The sequence below is a fragment of the Balaenoptera ricei genome, chromosome 10, assembly GCF_028023285.1.
Source record: "Balaenoptera ricei isolate mBalRic1 chromosome 10, mBalRic1.hap2, whole genome shotgun sequence".
NCBI lineage: Eukaryota > Metazoa > Chordata > Mammalia > Artiodactyla > Balaenopteridae > Balaenoptera > Balaenoptera ricei.
The window spans coordinates 82,217,596-82,238,856 of NC_082648.1; the positions used below are offsets into that span (position 1 = coordinate 82,217,596).

General features: G+C 34.9%; 1 protein-coding gene across 3 annotated transcripts in view; it reads left to right on the forward strand.

Annotated features, from left to right (window-relative positions):
* The window catches only part of NEDD1 (NEDD1 gamma-tubulin ring complex targeting factor), a 52,695-nt gene that overhangs the window by 7,836 nt on the left and 23,598 nt on the right, over positions 1 to 21,261 (forward strand). For all 3 annotated transcript variants that reach the window (XM_059936711.1, XM_059936713.1, XM_059936712.1), the window contains exons 4-5: positions 1,925 to 2,041; positions 4,863 to 5,003. In XM_059936711.1, the coding sequence (XP_059792694.1) occupies positions 1,925 to 2,041; positions 4,863 to 5,003 (258 nt within the window). The remainder of the gene's footprint in view (positions 1 to 1,924; positions 2,042 to 4,862; positions 5,004 to 21,261) is intronic.

Consider the following 21,261-nt stretch of genomic DNA (forward strand, 5'->3'; position numbering starts at 1 on the left):
GATCTGCAATGATAACCAGATTCTAACTTTTACTAGTCTGTTTAGACTAAAGTCAGTTCCTAGAATGACCTGCAAGAGAATTATAGCGACCATACTGAAACATTGATGTAATGTGCTCCTGATATTTTTGTATGTGTTAATAATTTTGACTCAGTCAGAATTTCAGAGCTGGAAGAAGCCTTGGGGGAGGGAAAGGGGGTTATCTGCACCCTTTTAAGAATCTGGTGCTCTCTTGAGCAGAGGATGTTTTAGAGATGCATGGACTCTCAAGGGCAGTAGATCTAGTCCTCATCTCTCATTTCTCAGGTGTAGAAACGTAGGCTCAGAAAGGTGACATGACTTGCCTACACCTACATAGTTTGCCTTTTAACCTTTAACTAAGTCACAGAATGTCCCCTTTGGAATTCATTTTTCTTTTTTCCCCTCATGGTATTCAGCTGGAGGTGAGAATAATTAATGTAACTACGTAGTGTATCTGAAAATTAAATAGAAAAAAACATGCAATATTGTGCTTTGTAGCATAGTTACTGATGGTACTACCAGATAGATGACACTCATAGATACTCATTGTGAGAAAAACTTGGTTACCTCTGTACTTTAGCCGTTTGTTCTATAAATATTTATTGAACATGGATATGGTCTTTGCTCTAAGGAAACTGACATTCTGGTGAGAGACAATAAACTAGTAAACAGAGTACTGAGTGATAGTGATAAGTTGTTATGCAGAGAGCTAAAATAAGATATTGAGATAGCAAGTTAACGTTAGGTGGCCAAGGGAGGTCTCCTGAAGTTGTGGCATTTAAGTTGATATCTATTGACCAGAAGCAGCCATTCAAGCCAAGATTCAGGGAAATTAACTTTCCAGGCAAGACTAGCTGTGTAGAAGCCTTGAGGCAAATATAGTGTTTATGGAATGGAAGATGGTCAGTGTGGCTAGAGAATTAGTGGATAAGGAGGAAAATGGTGAGAGACCAGGTAAGAAGGGGCCAGATGAATAGGGCTTTGAAAACCAGGTTAATGATGAGTTCGGAATTTATTCTAGGTGTGATTGGAAGCCATTGAAGATTTTTAAATGAGAGACACATGATCTGATTCACATTTCTTAAAGGTCACTCTACTTATGGAGCATGGGATGTTAGGAAGCAGGAGTGGAAGCAGGACAACCAGTTAGGAGGCTGCTGTTGTGTTTTGTCAGGGTTTGGATTAGGGTGCCAGCAGTGACAGTAGATAAAGGGGGGCCCATGTGGGATAGATTTTAGGCTTGTAGTTTAGAGAACTTACTGATAGATTGGGCAGAGGGAGAACAAGGAATCAAGGTTAATTCTGGACTTTTATCTTGAGGAGCTGGATGAATGGGACCTTTACAGTGGTGGGGGAGAGTGTAGAGTTAGGTTCTGATGACATGATGTTTGAGACTTGGGCCATTAGGGGGAGATCTGCTGGGACACTGGACTAGTATCTTATCCTCTTTATAAAACTTTGCCCCTCTGTAAAACGAGGGTTTTAAACTAGGCATTCTTTACAGTTCCCTCTACCTTAAGAATTTTCTGAGCTGTGGGTTGATTTTAATGTGAGATATTCTGTGGGAGTCTAAGACCAGGTTTTATTAAAGGGAAGTATTAAGGGCAAGTAAGCCCTGATGGGAGCCCAAGACTTGCTGGTATTTCCTAAGCTCCCTCTGTCACCACCTTTCTGTGGACTAGAACATGAATCTGGTTGATTTCCTTAAAGCCTTTTTGAACACTTTGCAAACTATTGAATCCATGTGACAGATAATGAGAGGTGAATCTTTAGTACAAGAATTGGCATGTTTATAGCATTTAACTCAACAAATATTTTTCATGTGCTTACTAAGTGTTGGGTGAGACTTGAAAGTCATCTCTGGGCTCTGTTAAGTTAATGTGACTTTTTTTTTCTTTAATAGCAAAAGCAGACATGTGTCAGTTTAAATTCAACATCAATGTATTTGGTAAGCGGAGGCCTAAATAACACGGTTAATATTTGGGATTTAAAATCAAAAAGAGTTCATCGATCTCTTAAGGTAAGCAACTTTTTTTTTTTAATCCTTACAGAAATGGGTATCCCACAATGTGTTTATTAGGAATAGTTACCAAACTTTTAATTTTGAGCTTTTATGATAAAAATAAGCTGCTTCAGAATTGAAGTGAGATTTGTTAGGGAAAGTAAAGATGCTGTGTAGCCAAAAACTTAGTTTTTTTGGTTTATTTTTCCCTCCACATATGTTACTATATTGCTATATTGCTGGGGTTAAAACTTTTTCCTTATTTTTTCACTTTGGTCTGCTCTCGTGTGAGTGAATCGCTTACTTCATTTAAAAAAAAAATATGGTTTGTTGTCATTAGAGATCTTTTTAAGGCACTTTGAAATAATGAGAGTGGTTTGGGGATGACAGTCTTTGGGGATATGGCTTCTTAGTTCTCTGCTACAGTTTGTGTGTATGTATTTTCATCTTGGTAATGAAATGTTTCTAAAATAGTTTACTACTTACAGTTAGTGTTTCTTTAAATAGTTAGCTTTTTGCAGTTTCAGAAAATGAAAATAATCATCATGAAAGCCCCTGGTCGCGATTGTTTTTTTGGACTTCTGTCCTTTTAATATTGGGAAGTTCATTTTTTAAATTATTTTTAATTTTTATGTCTTTTAAAAAAGTTTTAATATGCAAAATTTTAAACATATTTTTATCTGTACACACACATACCTATATACACAGAGAAAGAACTTCCTTTAACTCATCATCCATGTGTTCATCACCTGATTTCAGTGATGATCAACTCATGGCCAATATTGTTTTATCTGTGTGCTCATCTACTCTCTCATCCTCAGACCTTCAGAGTATTTTGAAGCAAATACCAGAGATCGTTATAATTTTATTACATATCTTAATGTCATTGAGTTAATTCTTACTAGAGAAATAGTATATAGAAGAATGGTTTTCTCTTAGCTAAGTTGAAATATAATCTTATGATTGCTGTTTAAAATATTACTTTTGGAAGTTCATTATTTTAAGTATTAACTAAACTTTGAAGAGTCTTCAGGAAAATTGAAAAGTTGCCAATAATGAGAATACTTAACTTTTATTGAATTCTTTGACATGCCAGCCACTGTGCTTAACATATTTACTCTGTCTATCTCAACAACTCTGCAAAGCAGGTAGTATTATTCCTAAGTACAGATGGAGAAACTCCGACTCAGAGATGTTAAAGAACTTGTTCAATGTCAAGCAACTAGTAAGGGCAAAGATGAGAGGCACACTCAGATATTATTCATTGTTTAATCTTTTAAATTATGAAATAGTTGAATTAAAGCTATTTAGGGGGATATACCTAGTATGAATAAAGAATATCTTAAAGAATTGAGAAGAGATTAGAAGTCTGTGGCCAGTTTTGTCACACAGTGTCACACGTTTTAGGAGCATCACTTATTCCCATCCCTCCTTACATGGCAAAATTCTACTCATTTTTCTCCTCAGCTGAATGACTTATTTTCCACAATTGAAATCAGGAAGACACACCTGCCTCTTTACAAAGTCATAGAAGTTGTATTGGACCCCACGTTATAATTTCTCAAATGGGAATGATGCACTATATGTCCACTCCTTCTTTTTCCTTTCTTATCAGATATTCTTTTCCTCAGGATGGCATTTGTTTGATTTAAAAAAGCAGTAAAATGTAAAGGCATCTCCCAGCATGCTTCAAGGACCATTTGAAAAAGTTGTAAAATAAGTGGAATATTATAGCTACTATTCTTGATATTACATTAATCTAATTACAAGATACAAAGGTTGGTTTGTTTATCTTATTAAGGTATGACATCAAACTGTTAAAAACTATGCTGATCACTATGCTCCTAGGCTAGATATCTCTAATTTAATTTTGGAAAACATAGTCCTTGTGAACTCAGTTTGTTTAAAACTGAACAGTTTTATTTCCGCAAAGTTGATTCCCCTTTGGATTTGGGAGACAGTCGAGTATAATGAGAGGAAAATAAGCTTTGGAATATGACCTGGATTGAATCCTGGCTCTATCACTGGCAGTCCTGTGAGCTTGCACAGTTTCTTAACCTTAGTTAACTCATCTATCAAATGGGGAAAATGGCCTTGCCTCCCATGATTGTTCTAAAGATTAATAATAATATATAAAACTCCCAGCCTTAGTTGGTACTCAGCAGATGGAAGCAGCAGCCATCAACTCTCAAACATGCTTTGCTCATTCTGGCTTTGGGGCTTTTGTTTTTTGCTATCTTCTATGTTGCAGTGTCAGGTTTCTTTCTCCTTCCCCTAACTTACCTCTTATTACTTTTTTTTAATGTTGAACTCAAGCTTCTGTCTTCCATAAAGCTTCCTCTGTCAACTCAGTTCACAGTGATAACTCTCTTTCCTCTGACACTTTGCCTCTGCCACTCATTTAGCATTCATTCTGCCATTTGCATGTTCACTTAAATGTCCTGTCTTCTCAGTTGAACAGTAATATTCTCAAGGGCAGGGACTCTCATAATAATCAACTTGCAATAAATGTTACTTGTCAGTGGAAGTGAATTCTTTAAGGTAGACATAATGCCATTTAGAAAATTACCTTTCCTTTTTGTCTCTTGTTTCAGGGTGCCTGACCATTATTATGGTTATGAAAAATAAATCTTTATTCCCTGAAAAGACTTGATGTTAATCGGATAGTTTACTACTCATTTGAGTAATTTTTTTTTGGGTTATTTGAGGAAAATGTTAAAGCATATATTAGATTGACAAATACATAATAGTTACAAAACATGAAATTTACAAAAAACCATGAAAATATGCTGTTTGAAGGTTGTGTGGCACTGTATTTACTTTCATTTCTTTCATTCAGGATCATAAAGATGAAGTAACTTGTGTAACATATAATTGGAATGACTGCTACATTGCTTCTGGATCTCTCAGTGGTGAAATTATTTTGCACAGTGTAACCACTAATTTATCTAGTACTCCTTTTGGCCATGGTAGTAACCAGGTACAGTATGGGTTTATTCAAAATAAAGTTGATAAGATAGATTTTTTAATTATCTTACATAAGACAATGAATTTGAGTTTTTAAAATTGAGTATTTTAAATTTGCATTTAGCTCACTCAAAAAACTGTGGTAGCTATTCTTTAATGGTAGTATGCAAAAGCTAATTCATACTAGATGATGGTGCTTACATGAGCTCGGTTATGCCACTGAATAGTCACATGCTCCTAGAACTTAACTATGTATAAAAAATACAGATAATTGTTAATAGATTAAGCCAAAGGAATGGATACTAATTATGACATTACAATTATAGAAGTGTTGCATAGCTTAAGCTATGTCAGCTACAAGACAGATACTTATGTTCATAAGTACTCTGTTTGGTGGACATGGAATAATTGTATTGGGTTGGCAAAAAGTTCGTTTGGTTAATGAATCCATTGTTCAATAAAGTTCTTGGTGAAAATGAAAAATGTCTTTTATTTTTACTTAAAACCGAATGAACTTTTTGGCTAACCCAATATTTAGGCACAGGGTAAATTGAGTTTTCTTTTTTGTTTGTTTCAAGTATGTGATAGTTAAAGTATCAAAGCATATTTATGTATTTCAGGTTAATACGAGTATTTAGGGAAAATTTTTATAAAGGAAAATTAGTCAATTATTGAATTTTTTTCTTTATAAAAAATTAGTCTATAAAATTCTTAAAAGAATAAATTCAGTTTCTCAAGGAATCTAATTCTTGGCTAACTTTCCATGAAATTCTCCACAGGAATTTCCAATGAGGTGAAACTTCTTTTAATCTTTTTATTGTAATCACTTTGACCATAAGTATTATTAGATAAAATATGGGAGCTCTTCAATTTTGAAAGCGTTAAAATCATTATTTGAATAGTATTTAGTGTTTAAGGAAAATTTAATGGATATTAAAAATGTACAGAAAAAAATCTTTTCTCAGATTTCATATGTATTGAGGTAATAAAAGAGATGTACATATAAATGATATTATGGAAGATTGATGAAAAACAATCTTATGGTGATCCAGGACAGAGAAGACTGTCTGATCGGGAATAAAATAGAGAAAATTGAAGGAGGGAGGATTTCAGCTGGGTCTAAGGCTTATAACTGATTTTGTTTTACTAGTATATAAACTGACCTCTGACAGTTATTTGATTCTAGCTTGTATTAGGGTTAGCTCTTTACATGTCCACATTATAGTTGGAACCGTGTCTTGTTTCTTTGTACTCAGCCATTGTCTAACTTTGTGCCTTATATGGAAAAGATCCTCAATAAATCTATGAGTAGATGAATACATTTAAAGATAACAAAGATTTTAATAGGCTAATAAAGAACTTTGGGAGAGGGATATTTTATATGGAGGAAATCATATGAACAAAAACAAGGAGAAAGGAAAGCATATGGGTTTTTATATAGGGCTAATGTGAGAAAAAGATTAGAAAGGTAAGCAGGAACACAGTGTTGATGTGGGACTTTGAATGCCAGACCAAAGTTTGGCTTTTATTTTGGAGGGCATTTAGGGAACTCAGAATTTTTTGATTAGTTGAATATTAGAATCATAGAAACCTTGAACTGAGAAAAGCCTTTAGAGGTAATCTCACTTTCTGCATTTTATGGATGAGGATAGGTGATTTGCCACAGAGAATGTATTAATATTGTCATAAAAATAGGAAATAATATTTTGTTTTTGTAATTTTTTTGGTTATTTGTATTATGATAATGGAAACATAAAACCTAAGCCCACAGAAGTTGGAACTATTGGAAAAAAATCGTATCTAGTGTTCAGATGCCTTGCTTTTTAAAGAAATAGAGTAATCTTCTCCTTCTCCTTCCTCTTTTTTCTTCTTCCTCTTTTTCTTCTCCTTCCTCTTCCTCTTCTTTCTTCTTCTTCTCTTTCTTCTTCCTCTTCCTCCTCCTCTCTTCTTTGGTATATTAGAAGCATGCTAAATTTAGATTTATAAATTCTGGGTTGACTTTTCAGTAACATAAATATTAGGTTAGATACTACCATGTATATTCTTAGATTTCAGTTTTTTTTGTATTTTGCTAGAGAGTTTTCTTATTAAAACAAAAGATGAAGGAATAGTCCTGAAAACATTAGGTTTGGTTATTGCTCTTGGCCTTATTGTGTGTAAAATCTTAAAGTTTTAAAAATTGAGCTAACTTACATATAATAAAGTACATATATCTTAAATACACAGCTTGATGAATTTTTATACATACATACACCTGTGTAACTACATACTACCAGAATCAAGATACAGAATCTTAATCCTTTCCAGTCACTACCTCATATTTCTTAAAAGAATTGTATGTGTCTGGTTTCTCTTAGTTTTCATTATGTTTGCTTTGTTGCATGGAATAATAGTAGTTCATACTGTTTTACTACTGTGTAGTATTCCATTATATGGATGTGCCACAATTTATTTATCCATTCTACTGTTGATGGACACATGAACTGTTTCCAGTTTGTAGCTATTGTGAGAAAGCTACTGTGAATATTCTTATATAAGTCTTTTTATGGATATATGTTTTCATTTCTCTTGAGTAAATACTCAGGAGTGAAATTGCTGGGTCTTAGGGTAGCCATCAGTTTTTACTTTATTAAAAATTGCCATAAAGGTTTTAAAGTGCTTGTGCCATTGTGTACTTCTCCCAGCAATGTATGTGAGATCCAGCTGCTCCACGTTTTTGCTCATACCAAATATTGTCTATCTTACTAACTTTAACCACTTTGATGGTTGTGTAGTTGTCTCATTGTGGTTTTAATGTGCATTTTTCTATGTTGAATGAGTTGGCATACTTTTATATACTGTCTTTTGTGAGGTCACTGTTCAAGTCTGTTTCTCCTTTTTGTTTGGGGTTATTTCTGTTTTTCTGATTGATTTATAGTTTATTCTGTATTCCAGATGGAGTCATCTTTTGGATATACACGTTGCATATATCTTCCTTTAGCCTACGGCTTGCCTTTCCACTCTCTTAATGCCTTTAAAAAAAAATGAACAGAAGTTCTTAAATTTATGTCTGTTATGCTCCATTTCAAATTAATTTTTGTATATGGTGTGAGATGGGGTTCTTCTTTCCATACAGGTATATAATTATGCCAACATTATTTATTACAAAGACCATCCGATTGCCACTGGGGTGAGTGTAGGTGGTGAGAGGGTTCGGAGAGCATTCAGGCAGAGGTTATCACCTTGTAGAATTCTTACCACCATTTATTGTGTTTCAAGTATAGTGATCATTGCTTTATATTACATTTTCTCATTTATTCTTTGCTACTCACTTGTGAGGTATAGGTTATTCTCATTTTACAAGTGAGAAAACTGAGATTCCAGGACTTTCCGATCACAGGATTCTTAATTGACTGATCTGAAGGTCGACCCTTGAAGAGTGGTAGCATTGTTTCCTTTTGAATCTCTTTCTAGCTCAGGGGCAGCTGAATGTATAAGGATTTGAGGATCCAAAGTTCTGGAAACTTTGCAGTATTCTCTTGTCACTTTGTGCAGGAGTTCAACATTTATTCTTATCTCTTCTTCACATGAAAAAAAATTTTTTTAAATTCTAGGTGACAGGTTGCTGTATTGTTGATTTTCAAAGGATTTTTTTCTTTGATTACTTTGCATGGCAAAACTGAATATATCTTCTAGTTTAGGAAAACAGTAATGCTCAAAGCTTATCTCTTGTGCAAGGTCAGATGAACCAGAACCTAGATTTTCATGTTCTTGCAGCCTCTTGCTTGGGCAGTTGGCATCTCTATAAGCTTTTTTGGTATAGCTTTATGTTGTAAATCCCACATTTATTTGGAGAGGTAGCTGTGTGAACCTGGGCAAGTGACTTAACTCTCAAGCCTCCTTTTCCTTAACTGTCAAGTGAGAATGAAAATATACTTTCAACAGGGTTTTGTTTGTTTTTGGATTTTTTTGTTTTTTGTTTTTGGTCTAGATGAGATGCTAACATAGTTCCTAACATGTGGAGATTAGGGAGCTTTAGTGTGAACTTTTAATGAATAATCATATTAATTTACTAAAATAGCTTTTGTGATTTACTTCTGCAAACTGGTTTGAACATCTTTAGGTTTAATGCCTTCCCTCCAAACCCCTGCTAATTAACCAGTTGTAACTTGACCTCAGTAATCATATTTTGTGTTTTAGAGCAACTTAGAATAAGGAGAGCATTAAAGAAGGTGAAGAAATCGAACTGGCGTGTGTTGGCTTTTTCCCTTTTCCTGGAACAAATGTTTATATATTTTTCGTGTACTATATTATTTCATTTTTCTCTACAACATTAAAGCAGAGTGCATGGGTTAGGAAACACCCGTTGGCCTCTGTGTATGTAAGTATGCAGTCTCAGTTTTCTTAGTGAAGAAAGTCACAGTTATGATTTTGTATACTTATGTTTCCATTTTACAGGCAGCATAATTGAAATCTGTGGAGGTTTTTTTTTTTTATTAAGATTCCTCACAATTCATTTACAATTTCAAGTATATTAAATATGCACTTTTTAAATTTAAACAATGTTCATAAAAATTTCAAGTCTGTCTAAAAATTGACATACGTCAATTCCAATACACTGTCACCCAGCCCATTTTCTACGCTGACAGTTTTACTATAGGGTTTGGGTTTTTGAGAAAAATAGTAGGTAGGGCACATATAATGATTAAATTAAAATTTTCTATTTTTGTTTCCGTGAACAATCAAGAATTTGAAATCTTTAAAAATCATCAAATTGATTTCTTAGCAAAAGTGACAAAACCATGGAGTCTCAATGAATCTGCATTATACTGAATTTCATATTGGAAATGAGATTGCCTGAATATATTGAGAATCTTACTTTGAAGTGTCTGAGCTGAATTGAAGCTATTAGTTTTTTGTGGATCGCAGTGTCTGTCTGCCGGGGAGAAAGAGCCTTACTGCTTCTGCAGAGCTGCCAGGGCTGACAGACTCCTTAGAATATAATTGCAAGTCGCTATTTGGCAAGTTCAGCAGCTTAGGCTCACAAATAGGTTAACCTGTGTTGCCTTTCTCAGACTGCAGCCTTTTTGAAAGCAGTTAAAAAGTGGATCTATTTTATTGATTCCTTAGATTTAAAAGTGATTTTTTAAATGCAATGTCTGTGAGATTTTAAATATAACATTTTTCAGTATATGTTAAATAAGTCCATTTTCTTCAGTTAAATTTTTGACATTTTAGGTATAGCTTTTGTAAGTATTAATAAGCCTTATGAGTACGGAGATCTGGTAAACAATTATTAATTACATTTTTAAAATAATTATTTTATCAAGAATGAATTTAATTCCAGTTTGGTTAACTTGGTTGACTGGTTTTGTTTATACCTGAACTTTGGCACTCAAAAAGTTTGACTGACTACAAAGCTTTATATCTAGAATAGTGGTTTCCTTTATGTTATATGGGAATGTTGGTATACAGTTGTATACTATGGTATAATATGTTCTTGATTCTCTTTATGTATGTCTTTAGTATTTGTATACTTTTCTAGCCTTTATATTATGTTTTTGAGCAGTTTTATGATTGACATGTTGGCATAAAATAAGCTTGTATATTTTTATATATTCTTAAAGTATAATTTTTCCTTTTGTTCTTCTCTTCTAAATTTTCTTTAATAGGAAGTGATTTGAAGAATGTTTTCTTGCAGTTTCTCTGTATAGCTCTGTCTTCCTTCCATAAAGTTATAATCATTCTGTTGGTCCAGTCCTGTCTTCTGCTTTTTCTTATTAGTGTTCTATCCCAGGTATTCTCATATTGCTAGTCTTCATAACTATAATTTTTAATGGCTACATAATATTCCATTGTTCAAATGCCACAGCTTATTTAAACATTTCTGTATTTTAGGTATTTTCCAAATTTTTGTAATCACGAGTAACATATGTTAATATTGTTTCCATGAGTGTATGTTTTCTGCTTTTGGCTTTTTCTTTCAACATAACTCAGTAGTAGCAGGCTCACATTTTCTCTCCTTGAGGAGTTCAAGTGTGTTACTCTATCATTTTTGGTCTCAAATGTCTGATGATAATTTAAGTATTTTTTTCTTATAAGTCACTTGTTCTTTCTCCCTGTATGTCCAAAAGATTTTTTTTTTCCTTTAAAATTCAGTAATTTTACTAGACTATGTCTTGGTGTTGGTCATTCTGTATTGCTATTCATAGGTACATGGTATGCTCAATTAACATGTAGTTTCAAATCTTTTCTTCTTTCAGGAAGTTTTCTTGAACTATAGTTTTTAGTATTTGGTATTTTCTTTATCTTTGTTTTTTCATTGTTGGATCTTCTTATCTTCAGTGATTTACTACTGTCTCTCAAATCATTTTTAACTTTTTCCTTATTTTTGATTTTTAAAAAGTCTTTCCTTTTTGACCTGTCTTTACGGTATTATTTGTTGTATTTATTCATTCTGTATTCCTTTTACCTTTAATGAAGGCTACATAATGTAGCCTTCATTTTTAAAAGGATTAAAATTTCTAATTGTTTTCCAAGTTCTGACATCTCATTTCTGAGTTTTCTAATTCTGATTTATGTTGTTTTTGTAGGTCTTGTATCATTTTATTGTCTTTCTGGTCATCTGTTGAGAATGTCTTTCTTCTTGTTCTCTTTGTTCTCATAATAACTTTGTATGATAACTGAGATAACTTTGATTTATCCGTGAAGTCAGTTTCCCTGAACTCCTAGACAGAGATGGAGTTTCGAGGGTATCTTTTCTAACTTTTCTGAGGTTGCTTGGCTTTGTGCTACTCCTGTACTTATATGTGAATTTTCACTTTCCTTCAACTATATTGACTCCATCCCATTCAGTTTGTTTCCACTCTTAGTAGTGTCTTCTCGGTATGGTGCCCTGACCTGGGAAGGAGATGCCTTGGCTGGACAGTTTTGGGAGTTCATTGGAGCTAAACTGCTCTAGCCCTTCAGACCTTTCTGCAAACCTCCTGCACAGAACCACTAATGCATTGGATATTCCTGGTCTAGCTGATGTTATCAATTGGCCACCATGCTTTCCTGTGAATACCTTTTGGCTATTTGGGGCTTTTCCTGTTCTCAGATCTGTCTCAGTCCCTGTAATTTCCTTCTGCTTCCTCTTGCACAGATACTAATACTATGAAGGACTATGGCTGTTAAATGTTTGACTTACTAATGTGTATTTTGGGGCTCATGGGGATACCTGATGGTCTAGTTTTGTTGTAAATGTTTTCATGGGGTTTTAGTTTTGCTATTTGGTTTGCTATCTATCTGTAAAGCACACACACACACATACGCACACACTCACATACTTCTACTCACTGTCTGTGCTGGGATTCCCCAAGACCAGGTTTGATGTTTCACTAGGAGGACTCACAGGACTCAACATGTGGTCATACACATGGCTATGATTTATTACAGTGAAAGGATACAAAGCAAAGTCAGCAAAGGGAAAAAGGTGCATTGGGTGAAGTCCCAAGGAAGCCAAGTATAAGCTTCCAAGAGTGTTCTCTCAGTGGAGAGGATGTACTTAATTTCCCCAGCATCAAATTGTGACAACATGTATGGCACATTGTCTACAGGGAAGCTTGTTAGAGACTCATTGGCCAGGGACTTTATTGGAGGTTGGTTACCTAGGCACCCTCTACCTAGCATGTACCGAAATTCCAAACTCTAATAAGGAAAGCAGGTGTTCAGCCATGGTTCAGCCATAAACCATATCTTTTGCACAAACAGTTTAGGCACAGTGAGCCACTCTTATCAGTCGGTGAGCCACTCTCTTCAGCTAGGGTGGTGGGAACCCTCCAAAAATCCAAGTTCCAAGACTCCAGCCAAGGGCCAGTCTTGAAAGCAGGACTTTGCAAAGATAAGCAGTCTCAGGCCTGCTTGTGCACACATACACACACAAATGGGGGGATTCAGGGAGATTAAAAAACTCTGCCACCATCATAACCTCTATCTTCTCAGAGTCCTCCAGTTACAGGGACTTTAAGCAAGGCAGATTTACGTTCAGATTTCCAGTTTTGAAGAGGTTATTGCTGCAGTAGTGTGAAGGATGGATAGCAAGCCATTGAGAATGGAAATGGGCAGTAGCTCAGGTGACAGATGATTGGTGCTTGAAATAAGACACTGGGAATGAAGAAGAGGGAGGAATGGAGTTGAACGGATACTGTATATTGATGAGTGTGTGTATGTATGTATGTTTGTATATGTACATGCATATATATATATATATATATATAGTCATATATGTATCAGAGATTATAAAGCTATAAGAACGTGAATGTACATTCCTATCTCTGTGAAGGGGAGACTTTTCTAAGTGTAGGAACAACGTCATAAGTCATGGGACAAGTTTGATGTATTTAAGTACATAAAAATCTAAAATCTGACAAAAAGCAAGACAATAAAAATCAACAAAGTTGAAAAGAAAATGGGGAAAATATTTATGTCTATGAGAGCATTAGTGTCCTTATTATATTAAGATCAATTGCAAATTAGTATTTTAAAAATCTTAATAGCCCAATAGAAAATAAGCAAAGTAGATTAATGGGCAGTTCACAAAAGAAGGAAGATAAATGGTCACTTAGCATTTTTCAACCGAGCACCTTTAAAGCGTGAACAACAATAAAATACAAATTCTTTTATAAAGTAGCAATTTTAAAAAATAATATTAGTCAGGGTACTTGGAAATTGGAAATAACCTAAGTGTCCATCATTAGATTATTTAGACAAATTGATATACTCATGCATTCATTTATTATCCAGCTATTAAAATCATGTAGTAGAAGATATTAATAACACAGCTAACTTTATAATAATAAAGTATGGTCCCAAGTTTGCTGTTGGTACTTTACTCAAACGCAAACATACATATACACAGAAAAATACTTAGAGGATATCTTCCAAATTATTAACCAGTTTTTCTCTAGGTGGTAGGATTATGGATGGTTTTTTTTTTTCCTTTTTGTGATTTTTTTAAAAAAACATTTCCAAATATTTATAGCAGGGATCAGCAAATTATGACCTATAAGCTGGCTGTTATTTTTCCTAGAAGTATCTTGAATAGGGAACAAGATAGGAACTTAATAAATGCTGTTGATACTAAAATGAGTTAATACTTATTTTAAATATAATTTAGATTAATATTTCATTTATCCAGGATCATTAGATATTCTCTTGATATTCTAAATAGATGATGATTTAATAGATGTAGAAAGTTCAGAAATGAAGGTCTGTTATCAAAGAGGTAGAGGTGAGTTATTGACAGAAACCAGTGTGGCTACTTAAGGGTCTTTTAAAAACTTATATGTAAAAGGTGCTCAAATGTATGGTACATGAATGAATGTGTGAGTCATGAACCTGTGAGAATAGTAGCAACGCCTACTATGTACCTGGCTTTTTGCAGAATTGCTATTTAATCCTTAAAGTAACCTTGACAGGCAAACAAACGTGTTTTCTTTGTTGTACACGAGAACACTGAGGCTTGGAGAGTGTAAGAAGTTTTTTACCCAAGTCATACAGAGTTTGGCTCTACTTGAACGCAGGTTTATCTGAGAGGAAGATTTATGGTTATCTTTAGTCTTGTTTTTCTTTTCTAAATGAGTTGCCATATAGGTCCACAGAATTTGAGGCAATATATGGAATTTAGGTTTTGACTTAAGAAATTCATTTTTAATTATTTATTAAGTTTTACAGTGGTCCCTCCTTATCTGTGGGCGGTGCGTTCCAAGACCCCCAGTGGATGCCTGAAACTGCAGTTAGTACCGAACCCTGTGTATACTATGTGCTTTTCTACACATGCATACCTATAATAAAATTTAATTTATAAATTAGGCACAGTAAGAGATTAACAACAATAATGAAATAGAACAATTATAACAATATACTGTAATAAAAGTTTAGTGAATGTGGTCTCTCTTTCTCTCTCAAAATATCTTACTCTACAAATTTAACGCCATTTCCATCCTAACTAAGCATTTATCACACACTGTGGCTGTAACTCACAGTTTGAGGTGCGCAGCAAAGCTAGCACTAATTTCTTTTTTTTTTTTTTTTTTTTTTTAAACATCTTTATTGAAGTATAATTGCCTTACAATGGTGTGTTAGCTTCTGCTTTATAACAAAGTTAATCAGTTATACATATACAATATGTTCCCATATCTCTTCCCTCTTGCATCTCCCTCCCTCCCACCCTCCGCATCCCACCCCTCTAGGCGGTCACAAAGCACCGAGCTGATCTCCCTGTGCTATGCAGCTGCTTCCCACTAGCTATCTATTTTACATTTGGTAGTGTATATATGTCCATGACACTCTCTCACCCTGTCACATCTCACCCCACCCCCTCCCCATATCCTCAAGTCCATTCTTTAGTAGGTCTGTGTCTTTAATCCCGTCTTGCCACTAGGTTCTTCATGGCCTTTTTTTTTTTTTTTTTCCTTAGATTCCGTATATATGTGTTAGCATACTGTATTTGTTTTTCTCTTTCTGACTTACTTCACTCTGTATGACAGACTCTAACTCCATCCACCTCATTACAAATACCTCCATTTCATTTCTTTTTATGGCTGAGTAATATTCCATTGTATATATGTGCCACATCTTCTTTATCCATTCATCTGTCGATGGACATTTAGGTTGCTTCCATGTCCTGGCTATTGTAAATAGAGCTGCAATGAACATTTTCGTACATGACTCTTTTTGACCTATGGTTTTCTCAGGGTATATGCCCAGTAGTGGGATTGCTGGGTCGTATGGTAGTTCTATTTGTAGTTTTGTAAGGAACCTCCATACTGTTCTCCATAGTGGCTGTATCAATTTACATTCCCACCAACAGCGCAAGAGAGTTCCCTTTCCTCCACACCCTCTCCAGCATTTATTGTTTCTAGATTTTTTGATGATGGCCATTCTGACCGGTGTGAGATGATATCTCATTGTAGTTTTGATTCGCATTTCTCTAATGATTAATGATGTTGAGCATTCTTTCATGTGTCTGTAGGCCATCTGTATATCTTCTTTGGAGAAATGTCTATTTAGGTCTTCTGCCCATTTTAGGATTGGGTTGTTCGTTTTTTTGTTATTGAGCTGCATGAGCTGCTTGTAAATCTTGGAGATTAATCCTTTGTCAGTTGCTTCATTTGCAAATATTTTCTCCCATTCTGATGGTTGTCTTTTGGTCTTGTTTATGGTTTCCTTTGCTGTGCAAAAGCTTTTAAGTTTCATTAGGTCCCATTTGTTTATTTGTGTTCTTATTTCCATTTCTCTGGGAGCTGGGTCAAAAAGAATCTTGCTGTGATGTATGTCATAGAGTGTTCTGCCTATGTTTTCCTCTAAGAGTTTGATAGTGTCTGGTCTTACACTTAGGTCTTTAATCCATTTTGAGTTTATTTTTGTGCATGGTGTCAGGGAGTGTTCTAATTTCATACTTTTACATGTATCTGTCCAATTTTCCCAGCACCACTTATTGAAGAGGCTGTCTTTTCTCCACTGTATATGCTTGCCTCCTTTATCAAAAATAAGGTGACCATATGTGCGTGGGTTTATCTCTGGGCTTTCTATCCTGTTCCATTGATCTATATTTCTGTTTTTGTGCCAGTACCAAACTGTCTTGATTACTGTAGCTTTGTAATATAGTCTGAAGTCAGGGAGCCTGATTCCCCCAGCTCCATTTTTCGTTCTCAAGATTGCTTTGGCTATTCGGGGTCTTTTGTGTTTCCATACAAATTGTGAAATTTTTTGTTCTAGTTCTGTGAAAAATGCCAGTGGTAGTTTGATAGGGATTGCATTGAATCTGTAGATTGCTTTGGGTAGTAGAGTCATTTTCACAATGTTGATTCTTCCAATCCAGGAACATGGTATATCTTTCCATCTATTTGTATCATCTTTAATTTCTTTCATCAGTGTCTTATAATTTTCTGCATACAGGTCTTTTGTCTCCTTAGGTAGGTTTATTCCTAGATATTTTATTCTTTTTGTTGCAGTGGTAAACGGGAGTGTTTTCTTAATTTCACTTTCAGATTTTTCATCATTAGTGTATAGGAATGCAAGAGATTTCTGTGCATTAATTTTGTATCCTGCTACTTTACCAAATTCATTGATTAGCTCTAGGAGTTTTCTGGTAGCATCTTTAGGATTCTCTATGTATAGTATCATGTCATCTGCAAACAGTGACAGCTTTACTTCTTCTTTTCCGATTTGGATTCCTTTTATTTCTTTGTCTTCTCTGATTGCTGTGGCTAACACTTCCAAAACTATGTTGAATAATAGTGGTGAGAGTGGGCAACCTTGTCTTGTTCCTGATCTTAGTGGAAATGGTTTCAGTTTTTCACCATTGAGGACAATGTTGGCTGTGGGTTTGTCATATATGGCCTTTATTATGTTGAGGAAAGTTCCCTCTATGCCTACTTTCTGCAGGGCTTTTATCATAAATGGGTGTTGAATTTTGTCGAAAGCTTTCTCTGCATCTATTGAGATGATCATATGGTTTTTCTCCTTCAATTTGTTAATATGGTGTATCACATTGATTGATTTACGTATATTGAAGAATCCTTGCATTCCTGGGATAAACCCCACTTGATCATGGTGTATGATCCTTTTAATGTGCTGTTGGATTCTGTTTGCGAGTATTTTGTTGAGGATTTTTGCATCTATGTTCATCAGTGATATTGGCCTGTAGTTTTCTTTCTTTGTGACATCTTTGTCTGGTTTTGGTATCAGGGTGATGGTGGCCTCGTAGAATGAGTTTGGGAGTGTTCCTCCCTCTGCAATATTTTGGAAGAGTTTGAGAAGGATAGGTGTTAGCTCTTCTCTAAATGTTTGATAGAATTCACCTGTGAAGCCATCTGGTCCTGGGCTTTTGTTTGTTGGAAGGTTTTTAATCACAGTCTCAATTTCAGTGCTTGTGATTGGTCTGTTCATATTTTCTATTTCTTCCTGGTTCAGTCTCGGCAGTTTGTGCATTTCTAAGAATCTGTCCATTTCTTCCAGGTTGTCCATTTTATTGGCGTAGAGTTGCTTGTAGTAATCTCTCATGATCTTTTGTATTTCTGCAGTGTCAGTGGTTACTTCTCCTTTTTCATTTCTAATTCTATTGATTTGAGTCTTCTCCCTTTTTCTCTTGATGAGTCTGGCTAATGGTTTATCAATTTTGTTTATCTTCTCAAAGAACCAGCTTTTAGTTTTATTGATTTTTGCTATTGTTTCCTTCATTTCTTTTTCATTTATTTCTGACCTGATCTTTATGATTTCTTTCCTTCTGCTAGCTTTGGGGTTTTTTTGTTCTTCTTTCTCTAATTGCTTTAGGTGCAAGGTTAGGTTGTTTATTCGAGATGTTTCCTGTTTCTTGAGGTAGGCTTGTATTGCTATAAACTTCCCTCTTAGCACTGCTTTTGCTGCGTCCCATAGGTTTTGGGTCGTCGTGTCTCCATTGTCATTTGTTTCTAGGTATTTTTTGATTTCCCCTTTGATTTCTTCAGTAATCACTTCGTTATTAAGTAGTGTATTGTGTAGCCTCCATGTGTTTGTATTTTTTACACATCTTTTCCTGTAATTGATATCTAGTCTCATAGCATTGTGGTTGGAAAAGATACTTGATACGATTTCAATTTTCTTAAATTTACCAAGGCTTGATTTGTGACCCAAGATATGATCTATCCTGGAGAATGTTCCATGCGCACTTGAGAAAAATGTGTATTCTGTTGTTTTTGGGTGGAATGTCCTATAAATATCAATTAAGTCCATCTTGTTTAATGTATCATTTAAAGCTTGTGTTTCCTTATTTATTTTCATTTTGGATGATCTGTCCATTGGTGAAAGTGGGGTGTTAAAGTCCCCTACTATGATTGTGTTGCTGTCGATTTCCCCTTTTATGGCTGTTAGTATTTGCCTTATGTATTGAGGTGCTCCTATGTTGGGTGCATAAATATTTACAATTGTTATACCTTCCTCTTGGATCGATCCCTTGATCATTATATAGTGTCCTTCTTTGTCTCTTGTAATAGTCTTTATTTTAAAGTCTATTTTGTCTGATATGAGAATTGCTACTCCAGCCTTCTTTTGATTTCCATTTGCATGGAATATCTTTTTCCATCCCCTCACTTTCAGTCTGTATGTGTCTCTAGGTCTGAAGTGGGTCTCTTGTAGACAGCATATATATGGGTCTTGTTTTTGTATCCATTCAGCCAGTCTGTGTCTTTTGGTGGGAGCATTTAATCCATTTACATTCAAGGTAATTATCGATATGTATGTTCCTATTCCCATTTTCTTAAATGTTTTGGGTTTGTTATTGTAGGTGTTTTCCTTCTCTTGTGTTTCTTGCCTAGAGAAGTTCCTTTAGCATTTGTTGTAAAGCTGGTTTGGTGGTGCTGAACTCTCTCAGCTTTTGCTTGTCTGTAAAGGTTTTAATTTCTCCATCACATCTGAATGAGATCCTTGCTGGGTAGAGTAATCTTGGTTGTAGGTTTTTCTCCTTCATCACTTTAAGTATATCCTGCCACTCCCTTCTGGCTTGCAGAGTTTCTGCTGAAAGATCAGATGTTAACCTTATGGGGATTCCCTTGTGTGTTATTTGTTGTTTTTCCCTTGCTGCTTTTAATATGCTTTCTTTATATTTAATTTTTGACAGTTTGATTAATATGTGTCTTGGCGTGTTTCTCCTTGGGTTTATCCTGTATGGGACTCTCTGTGCTTCCTGGACTTGATTAACTATTTCCTTTCCCATATTAGGGAAGTTTTCAACTATAATCTCTTCAAATATTTTCTCAGTCCCTTTCTTTTTCTCTTCTTCTTCTGGGACCCCTATAATTCGAATGTTGGTGCGTTTAATGTTGTCCCAGAGGTCTCTGAGACTGTCCTCAGTTCTTTTCATTCTTTTTTCTTTATCCTGCTCTGCAGTAGTTATTTCCACCATTTTATCTTCCAGGTCACTTATCCTTTCTTCTGCCTCAGTTATTCTGCTATTGATCCCATCTAGAGTATTTTTAATTTCATTTATTGTGTTTTTCATCGTTGCTTGGTTCCTCTTTAGTTCTTCTACGTCCTTGTTAAATGTTTCTTGCATTTTGTCTATTCTATTTCCAAGATTTTGGATCATCCTTACTATCATTATTCTGAATTCTTTTTCAGGTAGACTACCTATTTCCTCTTCATTTGTTAGGTCTGGTGTGTTTTGACCCTGCTCCTTCATCTGCTGTGTGTTTTTCTGTCGTCTCATTTTGCTTATCTTACTGTGTTTGGGGTCTCCTTTTCACAGGCTGCAGGTTCGTAGTTCCCGTTGTTTTTGGTATCTGTCCCCAGTGGGTAAGGTTGGTTCAGTGGGTTGTGTAGGCTTACTGGTGGAGGGGACTATTGCCTGTGTTCTGGTGGATGAGGTTGAATCTTGTCTTTCTGGTGGGCACGTCCACGTCTGGTGGTGTGTTTTGGGGTGTCTGTGGCCTTATGATTTTAGGCAGCCTCCCTGCTAATGGATGGGGCTGTGTTCCTGTCTTGCTGGTTGTTTGGCATAGGGTGTCCAGCACTGTAGCTTGCTGGTCGTTGAGTGAAGCTGGGTCTTGATGTTGAGATGGAGTTCTCTGAGAGATTTTTGCCGTTTGGTATTACGTGGAGCTGGTAGGTCTCTTGTGGACCAGTGTCCTGAAGTTGGCTCTCCCACCTCAGAGGCACAGCCCTGATGCCTGGCTGGAGCACCAAGAGCCTTTCATCCACACAGCTCAGAATATAAGGGAGAAAAAAATAGAAAGATAAAAAGAGGATAAAATAAAATAAAATAAAGCTATTATAATAAAAAATAAGAAAAAAAATTATTAAGAGTAAATGTATTCAGAAAAAATTTTTTTTAATTTTTAAAAATAGATTTATTGATTTTTTATAGTAAAAAATAAAAAAAATTTTTAAGAAAAAAATTTTTAAAAAAAAAATTTTAATTTTTTAAAATAAAAAATATGAAAAAAACTTATTAAAAAAATTTTTAATTTCTAAAAATAGAAAATACGGAAAAAATTATTAAGAAAACATATATTAGGAAAAAAATTTTTTTTAAGTAAAAAAAAATAAAAAAAATAAAAAATTAAAATGGACGGACCTAACCCTAGGACTGATGGTGAAAGCAAAGCTATACAGACAAAATCTCACCCAGAAGCATACACATATACACTCACAAAAAAAGGAAAAGGGGAAATTAATATATCCTGCTCCTAAAGTCCACCTTTTGAATTTGGGATGATTCGTTGTCTATTCAGGTATTCAACAGATGCAGGCACATCAAGTTGTTTGTGGAGCTT